Source organism: Drosophila suzukii, chromosome X (genome assembly GCF_043229965.1).
Source record: "Drosophila suzukii chromosome X, CBGP_Dsuzu_IsoJpt1.0, whole genome shotgun sequence".
In the NCBI taxonomy this organism is placed as follows: domain Eukaryota; kingdom Metazoa; phylum Arthropoda; class Insecta; order Diptera; family Drosophilidae; genus Drosophila; species Drosophila suzukii.
The window spans coordinates 19,918,166-19,943,078 of record NC_092084.1 but is presented as its reverse complement, the minus strand read 5'-3'; the positions used below and the strand labels follow the sequence as shown (position 1 = coordinate 19,943,078).

General features: G+C 41.6%; 3 protein-coding genes and 1 long non-coding RNA gene across 4 annotated transcripts; 2 read left to right on the top strand and 2 right to left on the bottom strand.

Annotated features, from left to right (window-relative positions):
• p24-1 (transmembrane emp24 domain-containing protein) lies at positions 1-1,246 on the bottom strand. The gene is made up of 2 exons (XM_017068351.4): positions 1,089-1,246; positions 1-1,016 (listed from the first exon to the last, which is right to left on the bottom strand). Exon 2 carries the CDS (start codon positions 913-915, stop codon positions 283-285), a length of 633 nt encoding a protein of 210 aa, XP_016923840.2. The 5' UTR covers positions 916-1,016; positions 1,089-1,246; the 3' UTR covers positions 1-282.
• Positions 1,247-1,890: 644 nt separating this feature from the next.
• On the bottom strand, positions 1,891-3,944 carry LOC108005165 (nudC domain-containing protein 1). The gene is made up of 2 exons (XM_017068340.4): positions 2,551-3,944; positions 1,891-2,485 (listed from the first exon to the last, which is right to left on the bottom strand). Exons 1-2 carry the CDS (start codon positions 3,809-3,811, stop codon positions 2,001-2,003), a joined length of 1,746 nt encoding a protein of 581 aa, XP_016923829.3. The 5' UTR covers positions 3,812-3,944; the 3' UTR covers positions 1,891-2,000.
• A 304-nt stretch (positions 3,945-4,248) lies between these two features.
• On the top strand, positions 4,249-5,272 carry LOC139353364 (uncharacterized). The gene is made up of 2 exons (XR_011604595.1): positions 4,249-4,859; positions 4,918-5,272. It is a non-coding gene; the product is annotated as an uncharacterized lncRNA (long non-coding RNA).
• A 7,669-nt stretch (positions 5,273-12,941) lies between these two features.
• Positions 12,942-24,789, top strand: ATP7 (copper-transporting ATPase 1). Its single transcript, XM_017068533.4, has 4 exons — positions 12,942-14,340; positions 20,783-22,029; positions 22,094-22,885; positions 22,953-24,789. Exons 1-4 carry the CDS (start codon positions 13,344-13,346, stop codon positions 23,706-23,708), a joined length of 3,792 nt encoding a protein of 1,263 aa, XP_016924022.2. The 5' UTR covers positions 12,942-13,343; the 3' UTR covers positions 23,709-24,789.
• Positions 24,790-24,913: the final 124 nt, after the last annotated feature.

The window sequence follows — 24,913 nt, the reverse complement described above, 5'->3', positions numbered from 1 at the left end:
TTTACCTTTAGCTATCGAGTTATGGTTGCTTTTGCATGTATTTAAAAAAAAAAACATTCTCTGTTTTTCCGGTTGAGGTCTTAACAAAAAAATATTACATGTCGTTAGGGGGTTTTTTTCCCGAATAGAAAACGCCCTTCAGGGGGAGGGGGGAATGAATACGTTGTGGCTAAGACGAGATTGACAACATTTCGGGGGATTATGATTGATTGGACAGATCGGAGAGCCCCTTTCCGTCCAAGGGCTTACACAAAGCTAGATCCCGACACCAACCCCGATCCTCTACAGCCGCCCGTAGTGCGCCTGGCTGGGCTTTCGGTCTGTGAAGAAGTTCCTCAGCACCATGATCTGGACGAGACCGATCAGGATGACGGCGGCCGTTTCCAGTGAGGACCAGACCATGACCCTCTGATTGAGATCCTCGGCCCGCTTGCGACCTTGCGCCTCACGCAGTCGATGATGCGTCTGGGCGTCCAGGATATCGTTGAGGCCCTTGTGAATCGCCTGGGAGGACGTCTCCATTTGCGTCAGCACCGTGGCATGCTCGTCCACACCCGGCAGAGCCGGTTCCTCGCCCACTTGGAAGTCCACGTAGACGATCTTGTGCGAGAAGGCCGAGAATTGATTGCCAAAGCAGGCGGTATACACGCCCGTCGTCTCGGCCACAAACTGATGGCTATCGAAGGTGGCCTTCTCCAGTTTGTAGATGACCTTGCCCTGCGGATCCTTCAGGGTGACGTCCACATCCAATTGGCCACCGGCCGACACCTGGAACTCGAAGTAGGCGCTCGAGTTCTTCTTGATCTCCTCGTAGAAGCAGTCCTCTGCATTGTCGGCCAGATCGAAGGTGAATTCCACGGCAGAGATGCAGTGCAGCATGAGGGCCGCCACAAAGAGAACGAGTTGTGTGTTCATGGCTGGTGGTAGTGTTCTCCTTTTTTGGTATCTGCTGGGGGCTCCAAGTTCACGGACTCGATTCTATTGATTTTCTGCTTCACCGCCTGCGATTTACCCAGCTGCAATGGAAAAACGCTGGGTCACTAGATTCCGGGCAAGTGCGATGCCACCTTGTCATCATTTGGACTCACCAGCCTCCGTCCGGATTACGTGACGTGTTTTTGTTTTTTGTGATATGATATCGATAAGTGGGTCGGCGTTATTTGCAAGGGATTTGTCTATCGTTCTTCGATTGGTGTGATAGGCCGAAAGTTCTGACACGTGTCAACACTCTTTTTGCCGGTCGATGTGCAACACTGCACAAACACGTATCTGTTATCGCAGCTATCGTCTATCGATACCAGGCGGTTGAAAGGAGCGTTGCCAGATTCGGTGAAAAACTTGTTTGGGTGCAATTATTAAAAATCTATAAAATAAAATATTTACTTAGCTGTAAAGAATGTTATAAATTATATTCAGCAGTTATGTTGTGAAGTCAATAGCATTAATATTTTTCATATTAAAATATGTCCAAAAGCAAACAAAAACTTTGAATCTATGCCTTGTTAAATTTGAGTCTTCAAAACAATAAACTCAAAATAATTGTAAATATATAACTTTAATCCACCAAAAAAAAGTTTTTGATTGATGAGAAGGATTGCAAATTAATTAACATTAAAGCTTACCTGTTTAATAATTGACATCCTAATATAAAACTATACTTGATATTTTTTGATTAAATAAGCCATTTTATAAACAAATAATTCTTAGTTTTAAAAATGCTAAGCTTTAATTTGTACAAAACTAAATTAAAAAGTCATTAGAAAATCACATTTTGCTTTACAAATAATACTTTTGAGCGATATCCTAAAATTATATTTGATTATTTTTTCAAAATGTTTTTAAAGCGAACGATTCCCAAAAGATAATTTGAACATTTTAATGGCGAGGCCATTGGTGGTTTAAAAATGTGCATTTATTGTTCACTCAACGATAAATTTTAAACGTAAATAAAAATAGAAAAGTCCAAAAAGTGTTTCAAGCCAGAAGGAATTGATAGCCTGCTACACCTGCAGGTGAAGCAGAGCGCGTCTGGTAAGAACGGTGATCACATTGTTGGCTGTGGTAATGCCCACGATCTCGCCGAGGGTATGGTCGATGGTGATGAGGTTCTGTTTGCCCACGGTGACGGGCGGACCGTTGCGCTTGCGCAGTCCGCCGGCTGAGTCGTGGCGCGGCCAATAGACGAGGACATGGCGAAAGGTCTCACAGATGGCCACGTACTCCAGATCCGGGCAGCAAGCGGTGTACTTGCGCATCTCCTTGGAGGCCTGCACATAGCCAAAGGCATGCAGCTGGCCCTCGTGGCGGACGCCCCACTCGTCCGGTCGACTCGGCTGGTACTTCTGCAACCAAATGGAAGCATCGACGCCTTGGCGCGTGGCAAAGGCGGCCGGAAATCCAGGACGCAGCGTGGCGTTGAACAGCAGTGGATTGGAGCCCAGGAAAATGGTGTGGGTAATGCACTTTTTCGACAGATTGAAGCGCACTGGGAGAGTTGAGAGAAATCCATAATTAATATTTTCATTCTGTGCAAAAGAATACACTACTCACCCATCTTTATGTCCTCGTCAACCAGTCCCAGGTCGCACTCCTCAATGGGATCCTCAAGATTGGGAATAGGCAGCGGCGCTGCGCCCTCGTCGCCATCTTCCCCCTGTGCGAGCAATCGTGGCCAGTGCTTTCTCTCATCTTTCGACAGCGTGACTTCCAGGCCTTCCATACCTTCCGCCTCAAAGGTCCAGGAGGTGAAATCCTCGTTCAAACTGGCGTATAACTGCCCGGTAAGCAGCACCTCGTCCAGATATTTCACTTCAACAGATGTGTTTGTAGAGATTACGCTGAAGTCTTCTTTGGTGGCAGTAGTGGGCACTTCGAAACGGATGTGTACGTTTTCATTTGTCTGGGTCCAGCGATAGTGTGGTTGGTCGCCATTTTCCACCTGGATAACTGGAGGAACTGGTGGATCTGCTAGAACAGGAGCTACAGCGTCTGCTTCATCGGATTCCCGACGCTGTTCTGGTGTGTGCACATCGCGATTGCTGGCAATGATCAGGGACTCGGCGCGCGGCTCAAAGGCGCAGTAGAGCACCATACCAGTGGTCTCTAGACGCTGGCAGACGATATATGACCACTCGCCGTTGGCCAGCGATTGGGTCCAGCGTCCCCATGTCAGATCCATGTAATAGACGTGTGTTCGTTCTCTGGCCGTGTTCTTTTCCCGGCGTGCCACATGGCCGGCCAGCAGAGAGATTTGTTTGCGTTCCTGCACCACATCCAGTCGGGCGTCGTAGAGCGAAAAGCCGCGATACTCACTGGTATGATTCACCGGCGTGCGGGTGATCCGTTCCCATGTCTGCTCACCGTTTCGCGATCGATCGCCGGTGTCCACCAGGTGGTACGAGGTCATCCCATCGCAGATCACACAGAATCGCTCCGAAACGAAGCACATCGAGTAGTTGTAGTCCCCCTCCAAATGTTGGAATCCATCGCCCTGGTCGCGATAATCGATGGTGTAGACAACCCGCTGGCCAAGTGAATTCCCACTTTGCGGATCGTAGAGGCACTGCACCAGCTGGTGGCGCACATTGATGTAGTAGCTGCAGTGGCGCTGCCAGGGATCGGCGACCAGGTGATTGTGCCGGCCGAAGAGCTCCACGTGGAGCAGCGAGTACTGATCCCGGTGCGCAAGCAGATGCAAGGGCTCTACCTCGATTTCCTGCCGGAGCACCGGCACCGGATCAAAGGACAGTTTGTAGCCATCGAAGTTGGGACACACCAGGCTGCGGTCCACGCACAGCTCCACCACCGGCATGCTGATTTACAATCCGATCCTGAGTTTGATTTAGAACCTGGCCAGAACGCGCCACAAATGCTTGCAAATGGAGAGGAAATTCCAACAAGACGAATTCCGACAAAACAAATCAAATCAAAAATTCTCACGTCAGCTTGTAATCGATTGTCGGCTACGATAGGTATGTGTTTCATCTTTGTTTGTTATCGCCTATTTAAACTTGTGGCGGCATTAAACATTTAGGGTATTTCCTAAAAACGCATAGCAACTCTATAACATCTTAGTACTACCAGTACTACTTACATTAAAAGCAAATTATTATAATTATAAATTTAATGTTAAATGTTTTGACTTTCAACAAATTAAGCAAGTGGACACATCTGTTTGAAAATTAAACAGAAACCACTTACGTTTTCCCTTTATAGCTTAAATTTGTTTTATAATTTTAACAATGCAGACTTATTATTTATTTCTAATTTAATTCTGAAATAGTATTTTAGCAGGCTACTCCCTTTCCTTTCTCTACACTTTGACTATATTTCATTCAACTATAAGAACCAGACGTGCTACATACATTACACCCTATATTAAACTATTATTTAGAAATCCATAGACAACCATGTCATCGCCAGGAGAGGCTGAGCTGTGGAAGACATGTTGTACAGAATGCTTGGCGAAGGTACTCGAAGCGATGCTCTCTTTGTTTGAAGAAGAATCCCCAAACAAGGCCCCTGTGTCCGAAGATAAAATCAAGGAGATGTTGGGACTAAAAGACGAGACAGACGAAAACCAAGAGATGCCCGATAATATCATCATGGTCATAAACGAAGACGACGAGATAGCTTCCAACGGAGATGACAAAGAATAATTAAAACTATTTCATCAAAGAAAGCCCCACAAAAAAAAATTGTTACAGCCTGCAGAAGGATTACTTCAATAATCTTTACACACCGGAGTTACGCATTCTTGTCCGAGTCAAGATTGCCATTAAGAACGCAGCGTTTCCCGACAGAACCAAAAAAATCTAAAGCCCTTTGATAATGAAGTGTTTCCAATTGTTATTCTTTAAGTAAGTACAATTTTTAAAAAAGATTTTTACAATTAAATTTTTTCCACAAATAACGTAGGACTGGCAGCCGATTAAGAATATGTTGTTTTTTATAAACGACTTTCCCAACCCGCGGACGTTGTCCAATTTTTTGACCTTATTGGGGGATAACCAATTCCGGAACGATTCGTATCGCCAACATAAACCAAATTGGCGCTATCCCGTCTCCAACAAGAATCTGCAACAACCTAGTCACGCGTCAGTACCAGTACCACTTGGGCGATTCGTCTCCAGGAGCATTACTCTTTCAAAATGGTGCTACCCTGTAATCATCAACATCCCTCTGAAACCGAAGTATGCTCTTTAGGAGGATCAATGCAAACAAACTATCTACTTCAATGTAAAAAACTAACAATACAGATAATAATCTGCCATTTTTATAGCCGTTACTCGTAGATTAAAAGGGGGGTATATTGTATTCGGGGAAAAGTATGTTCCAAACGCTAAAATCTAGCTTGATGCCCACGTTTTTAAAGACTGTACAAGGTTTTGATTGTTAATACCTATATTCATAAATTTAAATTGTTCAAAAGGGACCATTGAGATATAACCAAATAATGCAATCGCCACCAGGTGGCGCCCTGCGATCTGGGAAAAAGTAGTTTTGCTGCTTGCATATCTCCATCTCCCTCGCACCCCCCTTAGCTAAGTAATATATATATAAATCCAATGTTTGAAGCTGAATCAAAAACAAAGGATCATTTCTGTAGACATTGTTTTCTAAAAGTCATTAAATATTAATCTATAAGATTATAACTTTTTATGTTTTTTATTTATTTTACGATAAATTGATTTTTTTTGCTTTTAGCATGTGCCCTAATTAAATACAAACTGCAAAATACATAATTGGTTACGGAAAAGGCGTTAAATAATCATAGCAGAGAGAACTTCCTCCAAAACATTAAACTTCCTCCAAATTAGTCGGCTCTTCCTTTGCTGTTGTGCCTTCCTGAGTTTCAGACTGCTGTGGCCTAGAAGGATGAAAGGTTGGTGGAGAAAATGCCCAAAAAGGTTTTTTACTTACATCAGAACAGGAGGATCCTCCTCCAGAGGCAATTGCTCTACATTTTCAGTTTCACCTTCCTGAGATCCAGACTGCTGCGGCCTAGAAGAATTCAATTTTAGTGGAGAAATCGCAAAAACAGGTTCTTTTACTTACATTGGTTCGGAACTATTTTCCGCCTCTGGCTCAGGCTCAGGCTCAGGCTCAGGCTCAGGCTCAGACTCAGACTCAGCATTGTAAAGGCTCTTCTTTATGAAGCCAAACACTCCTCTTCCCAGGCTCACCATCGTTCTCAAAATAACCGATTTATGTGGCTCGGGAGATTTCTCCGATACGATGTCACCAAGATTTTCATTCTGCTGCAGGGCCATCAATATAGTCGATTTTTTAGGAACGCATTTTTCTGATTTCTTAAAGTTAGGACGTTTTAGAGTACTTTTTGGCTTTTTTGATTGACTTGGCCGTTGACCGCGGCTGGCCCTTTTCGAGGAGGCGTTTGCTCCATCACAATCTTCGAGACTACGAGGACTCGGGATGTCGACTGAATCTTTTACAGGGATTTCGACCTGTTTTTCGCGGACCGACGCTACTTCGCCTCTTTTGTCCCTTTTGTTTGGGTTCGGATATGTCGGCATAGCTAGTTTTTTGGGTAAGAAACAAATGTAATGAATGTTAAGAACAAATATAGTTGTAGAATTTAGTTGATGTTGGCACTAATTTTGTAAGTTTTTCGTTGTACTCTCTAGACTGGGTGTCGACACACTGAGGCCCGTATAGAAAACTTATATGAAGTGCTGGTAAATGGTTGCTTAGTTGTATGTTTTGTGCGATAGGAAATGCTGTTAGGTGTGGTTTGAATTTCAATAATATATATTTCAATAATATATGTATATATCAGCTAGTTACCCTGAACATGATTATATAAACTTATTAGAGTTTCTAACGAATCTAATGTCAAGTTATACGAGCCCATTCACATGTAGCTGTGTTTACTGAAGTGTCGGTATGCTCCTTCCTCGGAAGTCAAATCAGAATCCCAGTAAGAAAGGCATCCGCAATTCGAAATCTTAGTAGTTTCAAAATGTAGATACTGAAATCGCGTCCTCGAAAAAGCCCAAAAGTGGTATTAAACGAACTACCGAATATAAAGAAGGCCTTACAACAGACAAAAAAGGTTGATGAACAAACCATAGGAATGTCCCGAGGCTCTCTTCACCAGATCGTTGTATAAAATACATTAAAAAATAAAAGTCCCCAATAAGGATATATTTATTTTGATTCAGTCTCTAAATACAATTGGCAGACTATCTTAAATATGTAGTTTTTATGACATTGTAAAAGATCTAATGTAATGTATGCTTTTACATTTAAGATGATCTATTTGCAATGATTCCCCCCGTCCTTTTTGCTTTGCACTGATTCATCTCCATCAGGGAACATCAATAGGCGACCGGCATTTTCTGATCCTCCAGATGAGCATACTCCGGTTCCATAGGGCAGTTGTCATGATAAAAATCGACCATTACGTTGGCTGCCAGTTCTATATTATTTGTGAAATATAATTAAGAATTGTGAAAATATTTTTTGAAAATCCACTTACCTTAATTGTTGGTAAGGGCGCCAGAGCTTTTCGGTTCTGTCATTGGAAAACGCAGCATTCTTAATGGCAATCATGACTTGTACTCGGACAAGAATGCGTAACTCCAGTGTATAAAGATTATTAAAGTAATTCTTGTGCAGGGTGCAACAACTTTTTATATTTTATTTTTTTGTGGGTTTTTCTTCAATGAAAATTTTAATTATTCTTTGTCATCTCCGTTGGAAGCCATCTCGTCGTCTTCGTTTATGACCATGATGATATTATCGGGCATCTCTGGGTCTTCGTCTATGTCGTGTTCTAGTCCCATGATCACAATGATATTATCTTCGGACACAGGAGCCTCATTTGGGGATTCTTCTTCAATCATAGGAGAGCCCTCCTGGCATTGCATCGCTTCGAGTATCTTCGCCAAGCACTCTGTACAACATATCTTCGGCAGCTCAGCCTCTCCTGGCGATGACATGGTTTTCTATGGATTTCTTTATAATAGTTTAATATAGGGTGTTAATGTATGTAGGACGTCTGTCTGTTATAGTTGAATGAAGTATAGTTGAAGTGTAGAGAAAGGAAAAGGAGTCGCCTACTTGCCTTTCCGGGAGACCTTTAATATTATATAAAATATTAATCTAGAACTAAATTATAAATAAATAATCTGGATATTTCCTAAACTGTTGAGCGTCTGCATTGTTGAAATTGTAAAACAAATTTAAGCTGTAAAGGTTATGTTGAATTTTCAAACAGATGTGAATGCTATTTAATTTGTTAAAAGTAACCACATGTAATATATAATTTTTTATTATAACATACTTTCTATTTTGTTTTTAATGTAAGTAATGCGGGTTGGTAATACTAGGATGTTATAGAGTTGCTATGCGTTTTTAGGAAATACCCTAAATGTTTAATGCCGCCACAAGTTTAAATAGGCGATAACAAACAAAGATGAAACACATACCTATCGTAGCCGACAATCGATGACAAGCTGACGTGAGAATTTTTGATTTGATTTGTTTTGTCGGAATTCGTCTTGTTGGAATTTCCTCTCCATTTGCAAGCATTTGTGGCGCGTTCTGGCCAGGTTCTAAATCAAACTCAGGATCGGATTGTAAATCAGAATGCCGGTGGTGGAGCTGTGCGTGGACCGCAGCCTGGTGTGTCCCAACTTCGATGGCTACAAACTGTCCTTTGATCCGGTGCCGGTGCTCCGGCAAGAAATCGAGGTGGAGCCCTTGCATCTGCTTGCGCACCGGGATCAGTACTCGCTGCTCCACGTGGAGCTCTTCGGCCGGCACAATCACCTGGTCGCCGATCCCTGGCAGCGCCACTGCAGCTACTACATCAATGTGCGCCACCAGCTGGTGCAGTGCCTCTACGATCCGCAAAGTGGGAATTCACTTGGCCAGCGGGTTGTCTACACCATCGATTATCGCGACCAGGGCGATGGATTCCAGCATTTGGGGGGGGACTACAACTACTCGATGTGCTTCGTTTCGGAGCGATTCTGTGTGATCTGCGATGGGATGACCTCGTACCACCTGGTGGACACCGGCGATCGTTCGCGAAACGGCGAGCAGACATGGGAACGAGCACACCGGTGAATCATACCAGTGAGTATCGCGGCTTTTCGCTCTATGACGCGACGTAAGCAGACGTAATGGTCCACTCTCATCTCCGCAACTGCCCCCTGGAACCGGAGTATGCTCATTTGGAGGATCAGAAAATGACGGTCGCCGATTGGCGATCCCTGATAAACCAGTGCCAAGCAAAAAAGATGGAGGGAAATCATTGCAAAGAGATTATCTTGTACATTAGATATTTTACCATGTCATAATACTTACATATTTAAAATAGTCTGCCAATGGTGGTGTTTAGAGTCAGAATAAAAATAAATAGATCCTTATTTGGAACCTTATATTCTAAAAACATCACATTTTAATCTTTAAATAACTAAGTTTTTAGTAAATAACTTTTATTTTGTAATTTATTTTATTTACAACGATCTGGTGAAGAGAGCCTCTGGAGATTCCTCCGGATCGTTATCAGCAACCTTTTTTGTCTGCTGTAGGGCCTTTATACTCGGGTTCGGTCATTTGCTTTGACTCTTCGAAATCGTCTTAAAGGTGGTTCGTTCAATACCACTTTTGGGCTTTTTCAAGGAAGTGATTTCAATATACAAATTTTGACTCGGAATTGCGAATGCCTTTCTTACTGGGATTCTGACCTGACTTCCCAGGAAGGAGCATACAGAAACTTCATGGGAACAGTAAATGCAACTAAATGTGAATGGGCTCGTATATCTCGACATTAGATTCGATGGAAAGTATATATCAAGCAGAAGGAAGCGCTTCCATCTCTATTAAGTATATACATTCATGTTCATGTTCATTCATGTATATACAATATTATTGAAATTCAAACAACACCTTACAGCATTTCCTATCCGAAACATACAACTTAGCAACCATTTACCAGCACTTCATATACGTTTTCTATAAGGGCCTCAGTGTGTCGACTCCCAGTCTAGAGAGTACAACGAAAAACTTACAAAATTAGTGCCAACATCAACTAAATTCTACAACTATATTTTTTCTCAACATTCATTACATTGGTTTCTTACCCAAAAAACTAGCTATGCCGAGATATCCGAACCCAAACAAAAAAAACAAAAGAGGCGAAGTAGCGTCGGTCCGCGAAAAACAGGTCGAAATCCCTGTAAAAGATTCAGTAGACATCCCGAGTCCTCGTAGTCTCGAAGATTGTGATGGAGCAAACGCCTCCTCGAAAAGGGCCAGCCGCGGTCAACGGCCAAGTCAATCAAAAAAGCCAAAAAGTACTCTAAAACGTCCTAACTTTAAGAAATCAGAAAAATGCGTTCCTAAAAAATCGACTATATTGATGGCCCTGCAGCAGAATGAAAATCTTGGTGACATCGTATCGGAGAAATCTCCCGAGCCACATAAATCGGTTATTTTGAGAACGATGGTGAGCCTGGGAAGAGGAGTGTTTGGCTTCATAAAGAAGAGCCTTTACAATGCTGAGTCTGAGCCTGAGCCTGAGCCTGAGCCTGAGCCTGAGCCTGAGCCTGAGCCAGAGGCGGAAAATAGTTCCGAACCAATGTAAGTAAAAGAACCTGTTTTTGCGATTTCTCCACTAAAATTGAATTCTTCTAGGCCGCAGCAGTCTGGATCTCAGGAAGGTGAAACTGAAAATGTAGAGCAATTGCCTCTGGAGGAGGATCCTCCTGTTCTGATGTAAGTAAAAAACCTTTTTGGGCATTTTCTCCACCAACCTTTCATCCTTCTAGGCCACAGCAGTCTGAAACTCAGGAAGGCACAACAGCAAAGGAAGAGCCGACTAATTTGGAGGAAGTTTAATGTTTTGGAGGAAGTTCTCTCTGCTATGATTATTTAACGCCTTTTCCGTAACCAATTATGTATTTTGCAGTTTGTATTTAATTAGGGCACATGCTAAAAGCAAAAAAAATCAATTTATCGTAAAATAAATAAAAAACATAAAAAGTTATAATCTTATAGATTAATATTTAATGACTTTTAGAAAACAATGTCTACAGAAATGATCCTTTGTTTTTGATTCAGCTTCAAACATTGGATTTATATATATATTACTTTGCTAAGGGGAGTGCGAGGGAGATGGAGATATGCAAGCAGAAAAGCTACTTTTTCCCAGATTGCAGGGCGCCACCTGGTGGCGATTGCATTATTTGGTTATATCTCAATGGTCCCTTTTGAACAATTTAAATATATGAATATAGGTATTAACAATCAAAACCTTTTACAGTCTTTAAAAATGTGGGCATCAAGCTAGATTTTAGCGTTTGGAACATACTTTTCCCCGAATACAATATACCCCCCTTTTAATCTACGAGTGACGTCTATAAAAATGGCAGATTATTATCTGTATTGTTAGTTTTTTACATTGAAGTAGATAGTTAGTTTGCATTGCATTTGTTTTTCCCCGTCCTCTTTGCTTGGCATTTTCTGATCCTCCTAAAGAGCATACTTCGGTTTCAGAGGGATGTTGATGATTACAGGGTAGCACCATTTTGAAAGAGTAATGCTCCTGGAGACGAATCGCCCAAGTGGTACTGGTACTGACGCGTGACTAGGTTGTTGCAGATTCTTGTTGGAGACGGGATAGCGCCAATTTGGTTTATGTTGGCGATACGAATCGTTCCGGAATTGGTTATCCCCCAATAAGGTCAAAAAATTGGACAACGTCCGCGGGTTGGGAAAGTCGTTTATAAAAAACAACATATTCTTAATCGGCTGCCAGTCCTACGTTATTTGTGGAAAAAATTTAATTGTAAAAATCTTTTTTAAAAATTGTACTTACTTAAAGAATAACAATTGGAAACACTTCATTATCAAAGGGCTTTAGATTTTTTTGGTTCTGTCGGGAAACGCTGCGTTCTTAATGGCAATCATGACTCGGACAAGAATGCGTAACTCCGGTGTATAAAGATTATTGAAGTAATCCTACTGCAGGCTGCAACAATTTTTTTTGTGGGATTTTCTTTGATGAAATAGTTTTAATTATTCTTTGTCATCTCCGTTGGAAGACGTCTCATGGTCTTCGTTTATGACCATGATGATATTATCGGGCATCTCTTGGTCTTCGTCTGTGTCGTCTTTTAGTCCCATGATCACGATGATATTATCTTCGGACAGAGGAGCCTCATTTGGGGATTCGTCTTCAATCATGGGATTGCCCTCCTGGCATTGCATCGCTTCGAGTATCTTCGCCAAGCACTCTGTACAACATATCTTCGGCAGCTCAGCCTCTCCTGGCGATGACATGGTTGTATATGGATTTATAAATAATAAGTTAATATGGGCTGTTATGTATGTTGAACGTCTGGTTGTTATAGTTGACTGAAATGTGGTCGATTTGGAATCACTCACAAAAGGAGTAGCCTACTTGCTTGTCCCAGATCTCGGCGTTCATACGGAAACTTTAAACATCTTTTCCGAAGCCAATTATCAACTACGGTTTCGAGTTGAGAAATTCGTCTTAAATTTATTTCGATCTTCAACGGACTGTTTTTTAGTACTGGTTTTAATAAAGCATTCTATTGTTCAATATCTTATACTCTGCCTAGGTCTTTTTGGAGATTTTAAAATCCGTTACTTTTTATGCTTCGTCTTGAAACGACAATGCTTTCAAATAGTTAGCCAATCCCCGAGCCCAACCTAGCGAGTAAACCTACCTCACATATTCCTAAAATAATGTTGCCACTTCAATGGGATGAAATGTCCGATAGAATCAAAAAGATGTAGATAAAAAGCCGATAGAAAATCGATAGCAGTGGAAGATGGATTTTTGTTGAGCCCGATTTATTTAGAGTGACCGTTTGGAATATTTTAAGAAAAGTCAAAATGCTGAAATGTCATCTTTACTCCGGACGGTATAATTGACCGACACTTGCGCGGTCACACTGGTTGCGTGCCGTGCGAAAAACATAACGGGAGCGGAGCAGCTGTTGCCTGCTAATTGGGAAATTGAACACAAACACACAAAATTGTGAGTTTCGTGTGGAGTTTGGACGAGTGAAAAGCGCTGGCAGGCGGCGACGAATTCGCCACAACAAATCAGTAGCAGCTGCAACACGATCCACTCGGCTCCAAAGTGTATTTTGTGACACAATTCGGGACACGGCATCCGCAGCGAGTGCAACAGGGACGGCGATAGAGCGAGGGGCAACCGAAGAGTTCAAAATTTCCAGTTTCTAGTTATATTCCGCATCCGCATCACGCATCCGTCTTCCGTACACCCATCCATAGATCGCGTTCCGTTCCGCCCACCCAAAATATAATGCTAGTGCAGGATGCCAAGTGACGAGAGAGAAGCAGCGACGATGGCCACCACGGTGCGCCTGCCCATTGTGGGCATGACCTGCCAGTCGTGTGTGCGCAATATCCAGGAGCACATTGGCCAGAAGCCGGGGATCCTCGGCGCCCGCGTCATTCTGGACGAGCATGCGGGCTACTTCGACTACGATCCCCGGCAAACGGATCCCGCCCAGATAGCCAGCGATATCGATGACATGGGCTTCGAGTGCAGCTATCCAGGAGCAGCGGCGTTGGATGATTCACCTGCATCCGCAACACCCTCGCCACCCGCCAGCGCCTGGACCAACATCCGGGTGGTGGGCATGACCTGCCAGTCTTGTGTGCGCAACATCGAGGGCAACATCGGCACCAAGCCGGGCATCCAGTTCATTGAGGTCCAGCTGGCGGCCAAAAATGCCCGCGTCCAGTACGATCCCGCCCAGTATGATGCCGATCAGATAGCCGAGCTCATCGATGACATGGGCTTCGAGGCTAGCGTCCAGGAATCGGAATGGGAAACCAAATCCAAGTCGCCCTCACCCGCCCCCGCCTCGTCGCCCAAAAAGAGGGCCACTCCACCTCCACCTCATGCTCTGGCGCAAAATGGTTCGGCAGTGGCCATACCCATCGAACAGGAGCTGCTGACTAAGTGCTTCCTGCACATCCGGGGCATGACCTGCGCCAGCTGCGTGGCCGCCATCGAGAAGCATTGCAAGAAGATCTACGGGCTGGATAGCATACTGGTTGCCCTGCTGGCCGCCAAGGCCGAGGTCAAGTTCAACGCCAATGTGGTGACGGCCGAGAACATAGCCAAGTCCATCACAGAGCTGGGCTTCCCCACGGAACTCATCGATGAGCCCGACAACGGCGAGGCCGAGGTGGAGCTGGAGATAATGGGCATGACCTGCGCCTCCTGCGTCAACAAGATCGAGAGTCATGTGCTGAAAATAAAGGGCGTGACCACCGCCTCAGTTACACTGCTAACGAAAAGGGGTGAGTATTGGAGTGATCCTAAAAGGAGGTGGTTCTCAGAAACTAATATTTTAGTTAAGATCATAATAGTTGTTATAAATGTTTATAAATTTAAATTGTAATTTAAAGTCTAGATTTCAATTCAAAAAAGTTTTAAAACTAATAGCATAGGTTGATAGTATTTCCCAATAGTTTTGTAATTTAAAATCATTTAATTTAAGTTGAATCTTAGCTTTGCTTGGTCAGCACAGATGAAATGGTTTTCTGATTTATCTTGTAAATAATGAAAAACAGTTGGTATCCAAAATACAAAAGGTACCATTCGGAGGTCACACAATAGAATCACGAATATGGCATTCCACAAGTGCAAGTGACAAGTGTTACGCAATATTTAGAACAAACACCTGGAACCAGGCCATCAACCGATACACACCTGTTGCGGTTTATTTTCAACCCACCGCCCACAGCTGGCTTAAAATTCGGAATAAATATGATACAATATCTTGAATACCCTTGAACTTTGGGAATAGAAGTGTGGGAAAACTTCACCCATATCTAAAGAGATTTTTGGAGTTTTAATGATTTGTAATTAGATAATAGATAGGTAGATAGACAATAGATAAATTGCATATCATTATTATACATTTTCTGAAAAACCTTTGTGATGATTTTAGTCGTTTAAAAACTGGTTTAAAAAATCATATATCATTATAATTATTATATAGGATTTTCTCCCAGGGTTTTTAATATTTTTTGGCGAAGCAACAGCTGTTCTATATTAACCTCTTAGCATCGAAATCGACTGGAATCGGTGCAAATGTTTTGTTCGCTTTTCACAATTGAAAACTGGCCCAGCAATTGTTTATTGTAACTGATATACTAGGTTTACTTTATGCTTTGCGGCCTGGGGCTTCCATTTTCGGGAGGGCGGGAGTGTTTCCAACGATAAGAAAGTGCCCCGGGGGTAGTACGAGGGACTCTATATACACTCTATGCTTAGAGCAAACAATGGCAATGGCAACTAGATTAAAGTGCTTAGATCTACGCTCGTGTGCGTGTGGGCAGTAGAGTTATCTGGAACAGTTGGGAATTTAATGGGGGACAGAAGGCGGGAAAGTGATTATGCATAAATGCACATAAAACTAAGGGAAATGTACTCAAAAGATAAGAATATTGGCACTAGTTGTTCGGTTTTACATGATAAGTTGCAGGCAAATACGATGATTTTTATAATAATCACTTTCTTATAAAATTTAAAACAAATACAAAGGCAAATTCTAGAGATCATAGTAGATTTTCTGCGAGTGTTCAGGAAGTACCATATAAGATTAGTCGAGGAAAAGAGAGAGGAATCCAAGTACGATTGCGGACCAGAGAACAAAAGACAGGGTGTGATTGCTGGCTCTTTGTGTTCATAAGCTATGATTTGGCCATCGAGTTACTGACAGGCCTTTACCAACTTACATTTAAGCCTTGAAATTGAAAGTCCGCCTGGCCACTAAAAAATGAAAACAAAAACAAAAGTGAAAGAGCTGAAACACACGCCCCGAAATATATATGTATAAGTATTTCCAATTCATACCCACGATCGCAGGCAACAACTGAGGAATTAATCTCGCTTTTGTCTGGAAAGAGGGAGACCCTCTCTTTTTCCGTTTTGGCTCTCCCAGATCCGCATGCGTGACCACGAACCCAATCCATTTTGTACACGGGGAAATGATATTGGACCCTATCATTATATCTTAAAGACACCAAAAGTCTTTTTACAATTTCAAACAAAATCTGTGATTTATTTAATAATGATTTGCCTCTTGGATGCTACTTCTTATATGAACAATTTTTTTTTGTTACTAGGGGTATATAAAATAAAAAAAAAAATTTTTATTCTTACCTATTAAATACCACTGTTATAAAGTAATAATTAATAAATTCAAAATATAATCTGTAAGCAATATTTAATAATGATTTGCCTCTTGGATGCTACTTCTTATATGAACAATTTTTTTTTGATACTAGGGGTATATAAAATATAAAAAAAAATTTTTTTATTCTTACCTATTAAATACCATTGCTATAAAGTAATAATTAATAAATACAAAATATAATCTGTTAGCAATATAATTTTTATTAATATAAATATTTATTTTATTCTGAAAGTCTTTTGTTTTTATGTCTTGTATAGAATCCACTTCAATATATTTATAAACTTGTTTATTCAGTAAACCCTGTGATTTTTTCTGTGTGCATTTCCAGTTTCGCTCACCTTCACTTTAATTTAGAGTTGTGCTGTTTTTTTTATTATTTTTTGGGTTGTTTATTTATTTCTGCTCTTGTCTTGCAGATCTTGTTTTGAATTTAGTTTGCAGATTATGCAATATAATGCGATCAACTTGTGTTTGATCACACATTAGTTTTAAGTTCTGGCTGATTCACTAAAATCGGTTCGCATACCTGGATTTACCTTGCGTACGTGCTTCGTTTGAAAAAGACAGATACAACAGCAAAGAAAATGCATAAATGAGAGCTTCATAATTATGATTGCAATAAAACTGGTTTTCAGTTTCAGTTCACTTGCCTTTTGCGCTTTTTTTTTGCGTTCGATATGGATATGCACACGGCGGAGAAAAGCAAATGAAACTATTTCGATTATATGACACTGAAAATTATTTTAGGTGTACATACATTCAAATGAATAATTAAAATGGTGACCTAATGCGAACGTCAATCAGTTGTAGCTGTAAGATAAGATATAAGGTCGTACTATCAGAGGCATTTGAAGTTATTTCTGGATAAAAGACAGCATCTGATACTAAAGTATTGGGGGTTTGAAATTCGTATACACATTGCGGTCAATAATACTTATTTTTCATTGATAAAATATTAGAATATTTTATATAGTATACAAAGATATTATGACGTTCTCAAATTGAGTATTTGTGTTCTCAATTTAAGGATGTACCTAATTTAGGTACAACATTTGGGGAAAAAACTCATATTGAGAATAGTTAAACTTATTTAAAGAAAAAAGGATATATCATTATATATAGTTTTGATCTTTAATGTTGGTTTTTTCCAAAGTCTGGGAAATTTCTTTATAGTACTAATTTTTCAATAACATCATATCAATATTGATATGAAGTTTTTATATATATAATTAATGGTGGATTTTTTACCATACGGTTAGGCTAATTCCCTGCTGCTCTTTATCTTTAAATCAATTAGCACTTAAAATCCAACTTCGGACTCCCATTAACTCCCATTAAATTGGTTAAACTTGTAGTTTCTCATTTGTTACTTGGACATTTGCTTGTTGGCTTGTTTTAAGTTTGTTTGCCAGATCGGTAGCCGGAATTGGGAGTGTAAACTGTTGAGAAAAACATATGTTTTCTTCCGATTCTTATCGTCCGGCGATAAGTGCTCGACAGCAACAACTACAGGCAATCTCAATTCAAATTGAAAATGTTCTAAAATTGTAACAACGAATCGCGGGCGATAAGATGCAAGCCAAACAACAAAATAGAATAGAGAGAGCCCTAGAAAATGTATTTCGAATACAGTGAAACGCATATAACTCGATAAAATGATGAATGAGATTACATTAGAATACTGGTGGCATTATAATATAAGAAATACTATATCATAAAATGTATGCCACCAATAAAATATTTTATTGACTTCCAGAAAATCAATTTAGAAAGGTTTATCTTATAGAATTTGTGGTATACACACGATACGCACATCATTTATCAATTGAAAACTGGGCGAAGATCGATCGATACCATCGATAATTAGCGGCAATTGTCACCCTTGGTGTGATCAAGGCATTATGCCATCCTAATCCTTCCTCGATTTTGCACACGACCCACTTGGTTTCCACTTAATGACCCGCTAATTGAATGATAAATAACAATATCATGTGTTTTGTCAACTATTTTCCTTTGTATCTTAAGTGATTCACAGGGTTTGGAATTAGGGTACATCCAATGGGGATAACGAATTTAAAAGTCTTCATAGCTTTAAAGTGTATTTCAAGATGACTAAGTGCTAATAATGTAGTTTATATACAAGAAATGGGATTTTTTTCCTAGAAACTCACAATGTCGTCAATTAAGAGACTTTACTTGGTTAAAAAATCTTTATTCCTCTGATGAGTAGTTTATTGAATCAAAACAAACAGCGAACCTAGTTGATCTTGGGATAAAATACTGAATGACAATAAATTTTTAAATAAAGAAATAACTTTTCTAATCTAAAAGTAAACTTACCTGGTTACAAAATCATATTTTGTAATTTTTCTAAGGCTGATAAGGTGATTTAATGTTGATTGCAATGTTTGTCTTTGCTGGAATTATAGACATTAATAGACTGAAAACATTTTTAGCGACGTGTTGGTAATAAAATGCTTTATTTATTGCTTTATAAACACTTCAAGAATTCTTTGTTGAAAAAAAACAATTTTATTTTAATTTAAACATTTTAAAAACATGTAATGATTTTAACGGAAAGTCGAAAATACATTTGAAAATCATTGTTTACAAAGAATTTCATAATTCTCGCGAGAGAAACCCAAAATTGACCAATAAAATAAAAAATATTAATATCTTGTTCAAAAATTTATAAAGGATTATTTAGTGAGTTAATTTCTTGGTTATGAAATGTAATTAATCTACAAATATAAATTCACAAAAATAAATTCTTGCTGATTAGCTTAAAAGGTAAATGCATTCAATGTTTTAATTGACAAGCCATATACACAATATATATAAGATTTGAGAACCTTGATTAATTGCTAATCAATGAACCCGAAATGGAACGTGTTATGGGTTCCCCTTTTGCCTACATGAAGTACAAGTAATGAAATATGTCTGATTTCGTCATTTTCTTGGATCGAATACAGTTGAAAGTAATAACACGATGAATGGTAACCTTATGGGGGGAAAAAACTTGCACAACAGATGGCAATAATATCAAAAATGTCTAGTTGTTGGGTAACCGGCGACATGCTAATAATCAAGAACAGCAACGATTCAGTTTACACGTTCGACAAAGTTGAAAGTTATCTTATCGGGGGTGCGATGAACCCACAGCAACAGCTGCGATATTACGCCCCCAAGATTCCCGACATTTCTAAGCTCTACGGATCTTTTTTAATTCGTCTCCATGCGATAGTTTTAGCCACATGTTTGATATATCTATGTACCTCTATAAGCCAATGATACCTTCTAAAATCGTGACTACTCATGGTGTAAGGAAAAGTATTTATGCAAAATATATAATAGTCGTATATACTACATGATTTTTTGAGTTTCCTATACCTTAGAGCCATTGCAAATCTATTTTGCAATCGAATGGCTTCGAATCCGTCGCCATCGAACCGGTTGCACGCTCCAATTTCAATACCAGAACCGGCATTATTTTCCAGTCATTAACGTGCACAAACAATTTCATTTGATGCCGGCCAAAAGGCAACCTCCAAAGCTTCCCCTTCTTCACAACCCCATCTAAATGATATGTGTGTCTGCCTTTCTCCCATACAGTTTTCACTGGGGCCTTAGTAAAACACAGGAGCGGCCATAAAAGTGATAGCAACCTCCAGAAACTGTGATGAAATTGATATGGCATTCAGATACAAGTGCAGAAATGGGAACTTATTTCTAAATAAATAAATATGTGGGTATCTACAGCGAAACGTCTTTAAAACCCTTTACGAAACTTTATACATATTGTCTTTTAAATCAGATTTTTATGGGTGTAGATTATTTATTTTGATAATGATGTCAGACTTGTTAAAAAACCTAAAACTAACAAAGGAACTTAAAGTACTAGGCTGCCAGGCTCGGTTTTTAATTTTGTTAGATTTTTGGGTTTATGTTGATGAGTTTAAAAAACGTACAAACTGTAGGCCTACGTTTATAATCATTATTATAGATCATAGACCAGCCTGCACTAGCCAATTGCCTTAGCTTTCTCTCTTCAAACAACTTCAATGACCCAGACTGCAAACTGAGTCCTCTGTAAATACTTACAGGCATTTAAAACCAGCTTTCTCTATTTTTTATGACTGGTTTTCTAATCGTTAATCGTGTTTAAGTCTACCAATGTACATAAATTTGTCTTTATTGAGCGGCATTAATTAACAAACATAATGGTTATATTTTCCTGTAATAAATGTTAGAAGTTGGTCATGTCTATAAATGTTTTTAATTATTTAATTGCTTGTACTTCAACCTAATTTGTATTTATTACTTTTGTTAAAACATTAGGTATCTTTTAGATACACTACCATTCACTTAGGAGTTATCTTAACTACACCTGATTACAAAAAAGAAATATCAATTTAAATCAGTTTAATACAAATCAAAATTTTGAGTTCCCTATAAAAATATAGAAATATAGATAGATATTTAATTTTTTTATGACAGCAAGTCTTAAAGTATCTAATCTCCATCTTATTTAATTTTAGGTAAATTCCGTTACATCACAGAGGAGACGGGACCTCGGAGCATATGCGAGGCGATCGAGGGCCTGGGATTCGAGGCCAAGCTGATGACCGGCCGGGACAAGATGGCCCACAACTACCTGGAGCACAAGGAGGAGATCCGGAAGTGGCGCAATGCCTTCCTCGTCTCCCTGATCTTCGGCGGGCCCTGCATGGTGGCCATGATCTACTTCATGCTGGAGATGAACGACAAGGGACATGCGAACATGTGCTGCCTTGTGCCCGGCCTGTCGATGGAGAACCTGGTGATGTTCCTGCTCTCCACGCCCGTGCAGTTCTTCGGTGGCTTCCACTTCTATGTGCAATCCTATCGAGCCATCAAGCACGGCACCACCAACATGGACGTACTGATCTCGATGGTCACCACCATCTCGTATGTGTACTCCGTGGCGGTGGTGATTGCAGCCGTATTGCTGGAGCAGAACAGCTCACCGCTGACCTTCTTCGATACGCCGCCCATGCTGCTGATCTTCATTTCACTGGGTCGCTGGCTGGAGCACATAGCCAAGGGCAAGACCTCGGAGGCCCTGTCCAAACTGCTGTCCCTCAAGGCGGCCGATGCCCTGCTGGTGGAGATCTCGCCGGACTTCGATATCATCAGCGAGAAAGTGATATCCGTGGACTATGTACAGCGTGGCGATATCTTGAAGGTGATTCCAGGAGCCAAAGTTCCTGTGGACGGTAAGGTCCTATACGGTCACTCCAGTTGCGATGAATCGCTGATCACCGGAGAATCCATGCCGGTGGCAAAACGAAAGGGATCCGTGGTTATCGGTGGATCCATTAACCAGAATGGTGTACTCCTGGTGGAGGCCACGCACACGGGTGAGAATACGACGCTCGCGCAGATTGTGCGATTAGTGGAGGAGGCCCAGACCAGTAAGGCGCCCATCCAGCAGCTGGCCGATCGGATCGCTGGCTACTTTGTGCCCTTCGTTGTTGTGGTGTCCAGTATCACGCTGATTGCTTGGATCATCATTGGCTTTGCCAATCCCAATCTGGTGCCCGTTGCCATGGAGCATAAGATGCACATGGACCAGAACACAATCATCGTTAGCTATGCCTTCAAGTGCGCCTTGAGTGTGCTGGCCATTGCGTGTCCCTGTGCCCTGGGCCTCGCCACGCCCACCGCCGTGATGGTGGCCACTGGAACGGGAGCAATCAATGGCGTGCTGGTGAAAGGTGCCACCGCCCTGGAGAATGCCCATAAGGTGAGGCGAAGATCCTTAATCCTAATATTTACCTTACTGATATGCTTTATCTTAAACATTCCAGGTGAAGACTGTAGTCTTTGACAAAACGGGCACCATAACCCACGGCACCCCGATGACCAGCAAGGTTACCCTCTTCGTCACAGCCCAAGTCTGCAGCCTGGCGCGGGCTTTGACGATTGTGGGAGCCGCCGAGCAGAACAGCGAGCATCCGATCGCGTCCGCCATCGTGCATTTCGCCAAGGATATGCTGAACGTGGGCGCCACTCCTCAGGCCGGCAGCTTTGGCAAGAGCAGTCACTTCCAGGCCGTACCCGGCTGTGGCATCCGCGTCACCGTCTCCAACTATGAGCAAACCCTGAGACAGGCCTGCAACGCAGAACGGATCATCAACTACGAGAATCTGCATCGCGATCACCCGCAGGGATCGGTGCCGGTGGACAATGGCGCCAGTATCGAACATTTACTGCCGCAGAACAGCGTACGCAAGTCGATGGAACTGAACAATCAGCAGTTGTTATCCGACTTGGTCATGGAACACGAAGAGCAGCTCCTCACGGATGAAAAGATCATCGATGGCCCCGAGATTCTGGTGCTCATCGGCAATCGGGAGTGGATGCAGCGCAATGCCATCGAAGTGCCGCTGGAGATTAGCGATTGCATGACGCACGAGGAGCGCAAGGGACACACCGCGGTGCTTTGCGCCCTCAACGGCCAGTTGGTGTGCATGTTTGCCGTCTCCGATATGGTCAAGCCGGAGGCCCATCTTGCCGTCTATACGCTGAAGCGGATGGGCATCGATGTGGTGCTGCTCACGGGGGATAATAAGAACACGGCTGCCAGCATAGCCCGCGAGGTGGGTGACTTTTTGGGATTGACTCTAGTACGGTTTTAAAACTAATTTATTACCTCTTTTGCTGCAGGTTGGCATCCGAACCGTGTACGCGGAGGTTCTGCCCTCACACAAGGTGGCCAAGATTCAGCGAATACAGGCCAACGGCATCCGCGTGGCCATGGTGGGCGATGGGGTCAACGACAGTCCGGCACTGGCGCAGGCGGATGTGGGCATCACGATTGCAGCGGGCACCGATGTGGCCGCCGAGGCCTCGGACATTGTGCTGATGCGCAACGATCTGCTGGACGTGGTGGCCTGCCTGGATCTGTCCCGCTGCACAGTGCGTCGCATTCGCTACAACTTCTTCTTCGCCAGCATGTACAACCTACTGGGCATTCCGCTGGCCAGCGGCTTGTTCGCACCCTACGGCTTCACCCTGCTGCCGTGGATGGCCTCCGTGGCCATGGCCGCCAGTTCGGTGAGCGTGGTGTGCTCCTCGCTGCTGCTGAAGATGTACCGCAAGCCCACGGCGAAGACGCTGCGTACGGCGGAGTACGAGGCGCAGCTGGCGGCAGAACGAGCTGGTGGCTCCGAATACGAGCTGGACAAGCTATCCCTCCATCGCGGCCTGGACGACCTGCCCGAAAAGGGAAGGATGGCCTTTAAGCGGTCCACCAACTCGCTCATTTCGCGCATTTTCATGCACGGAAACGGGGGCGTCACCTCGCCGGATGCCAAGCACGAGGAGGGACTGCTGGACCCCGAGGAGCAGTACGATGGGCGCACCAAGATCGTAAGGAGTCGCTATCATGCCAATGACAGCACCGAACTGCAGAAGTTGTGAGCTCAACCGATGACAACTATCAAGCAACCACAATCCAACCGAGGACCTCAAAACGACAAATTTTCAGTGAAATTGTTAGCGGGCTTTAAATTGAACTAGTGAGAGAGCGAATTATAAAACCTATGTACATATTGCAGATTGATTGTTTTGACAAAGAATGAGCAGTAGGATCTTTAATCTATTCCCTGGTCAAATATGATTTTGTAAGTCTCTCATAGGCAAAAGATAAAGAAGGGTTTTAAAGAAACGTGTTCTCAGTATGTAAATATAGCTCAAACACAAAATATTTAATTTATATTTTAAGTATACTTTTTTGGACTACTGAGTCGCCTTCTTTTGTAAGAACATGTCCTTTTTTTATCTATTCTTATTTTGAGAATAGCAAACATTGTAATGGATCAAGAATAGCACTACTACTGATTCTAGGGTTTTTTCGTTGTAAGCAGGAAAAATTTATGTATGGCCGGCTTTATATTCTTTAGAGCGGCTCCCGCACCGTCCCCTTTTTTCTGCAACATATTTGTTATATCCCCTTTTTTAATAAGAAACTAAACATTTATAAGATTTTTTTGTTTTGTACAACAGTTTTCTAACTCTTCTCTACCATTATTATTATTATTATTATTATTGCATACAAAAGTTTTTTTTTGTGTTATGATCGTAAGTTAAATATTACTATTAAGTTCAACTGAACAAAGGCAAAGGAGTCGCAGACCAGAAGACAAACCCAGACATCAACCATCATTGAACTATTGTTACTTATTGTTAATTCGCATTATCATATATTCCCATACACAAAGGAAAAATAAATCAAAACCAAAACCAAAAGACGAAAATCGAACAACTGACCATTAACCTTTGAAGTTCTGACCCCATATCGGCTTTAATCCTTATTCGTGCAATCGCAGGAGGACGTACACTTGTAAAACAATTGGGCACAAGAATATAACAAACTGAAAATAAAAGAAAACGAAAGACATTCTTTATATGTAATTTAAATGTTTATATACAAAAGGCATTGTTATTGTACATATACGAATAAAACAAGAGATACGAAGAGGAGAATCCCCATACCGGCAAATTGCATCGCAAGTGTTTTAACTATTTAACACTTTAAAGACTGCCCTAGTTCTGAATGTACAACAAATTATGGATAAGCTTTGAATAAATGAAATAGCCATCCATACTTTTGCAGTTATTTCATT

What these genes read in the sequence shown, in the direction of transcription:
- ATP7 (XM_017068533.4), top strand. Translation starts at nt 13,344, where the DNA reads ATGCCAAGTGACGAGAGAGAAGCAGCGACGATGGCCACCACGGTGCGC. An exon ending in TACACTGCTAACGAAAAGGG is followed by an intron (nt 14,341 to 20,782) that starts GTGAGTATTGGA and finishes ATTTAATTTTAG; the next exon opens with GTAAATTCCGTTACATCACA. An exon ending in CTGCCAGCATAGCCCGCGAG is followed by an intron (nt 22,886 to 22,952) that starts GTGGGTGACTTT and finishes CTTTTGCTGCAG; the next exon opens with GTTGGCATCCGAACCGTGTA.
- p24-1 (XM_017068351.4), bottom strand. Translation starts at nt 915, where the DNA reads ATGAACACACAACTCGTTCTCTTTGTGGCGGCCCTCATGCTGCACTGC.
- LOC108005165 (XM_017068340.4), bottom strand. Translation starts at nt 3,811, where the DNA reads ATGCCGGTGGTGGAGCTGTGCGTGGACCGCAGCCTGGTGTGTCCCAAC. An exon ending in TGACGAGGACATAAAGATGG is followed by an intron (nt 2,486 to 2,550) that starts GTGAGTAGTGTA and finishes CAACTCTCCCAG; the next exon opens with TGCGCTTCAATCTGTCGAAA.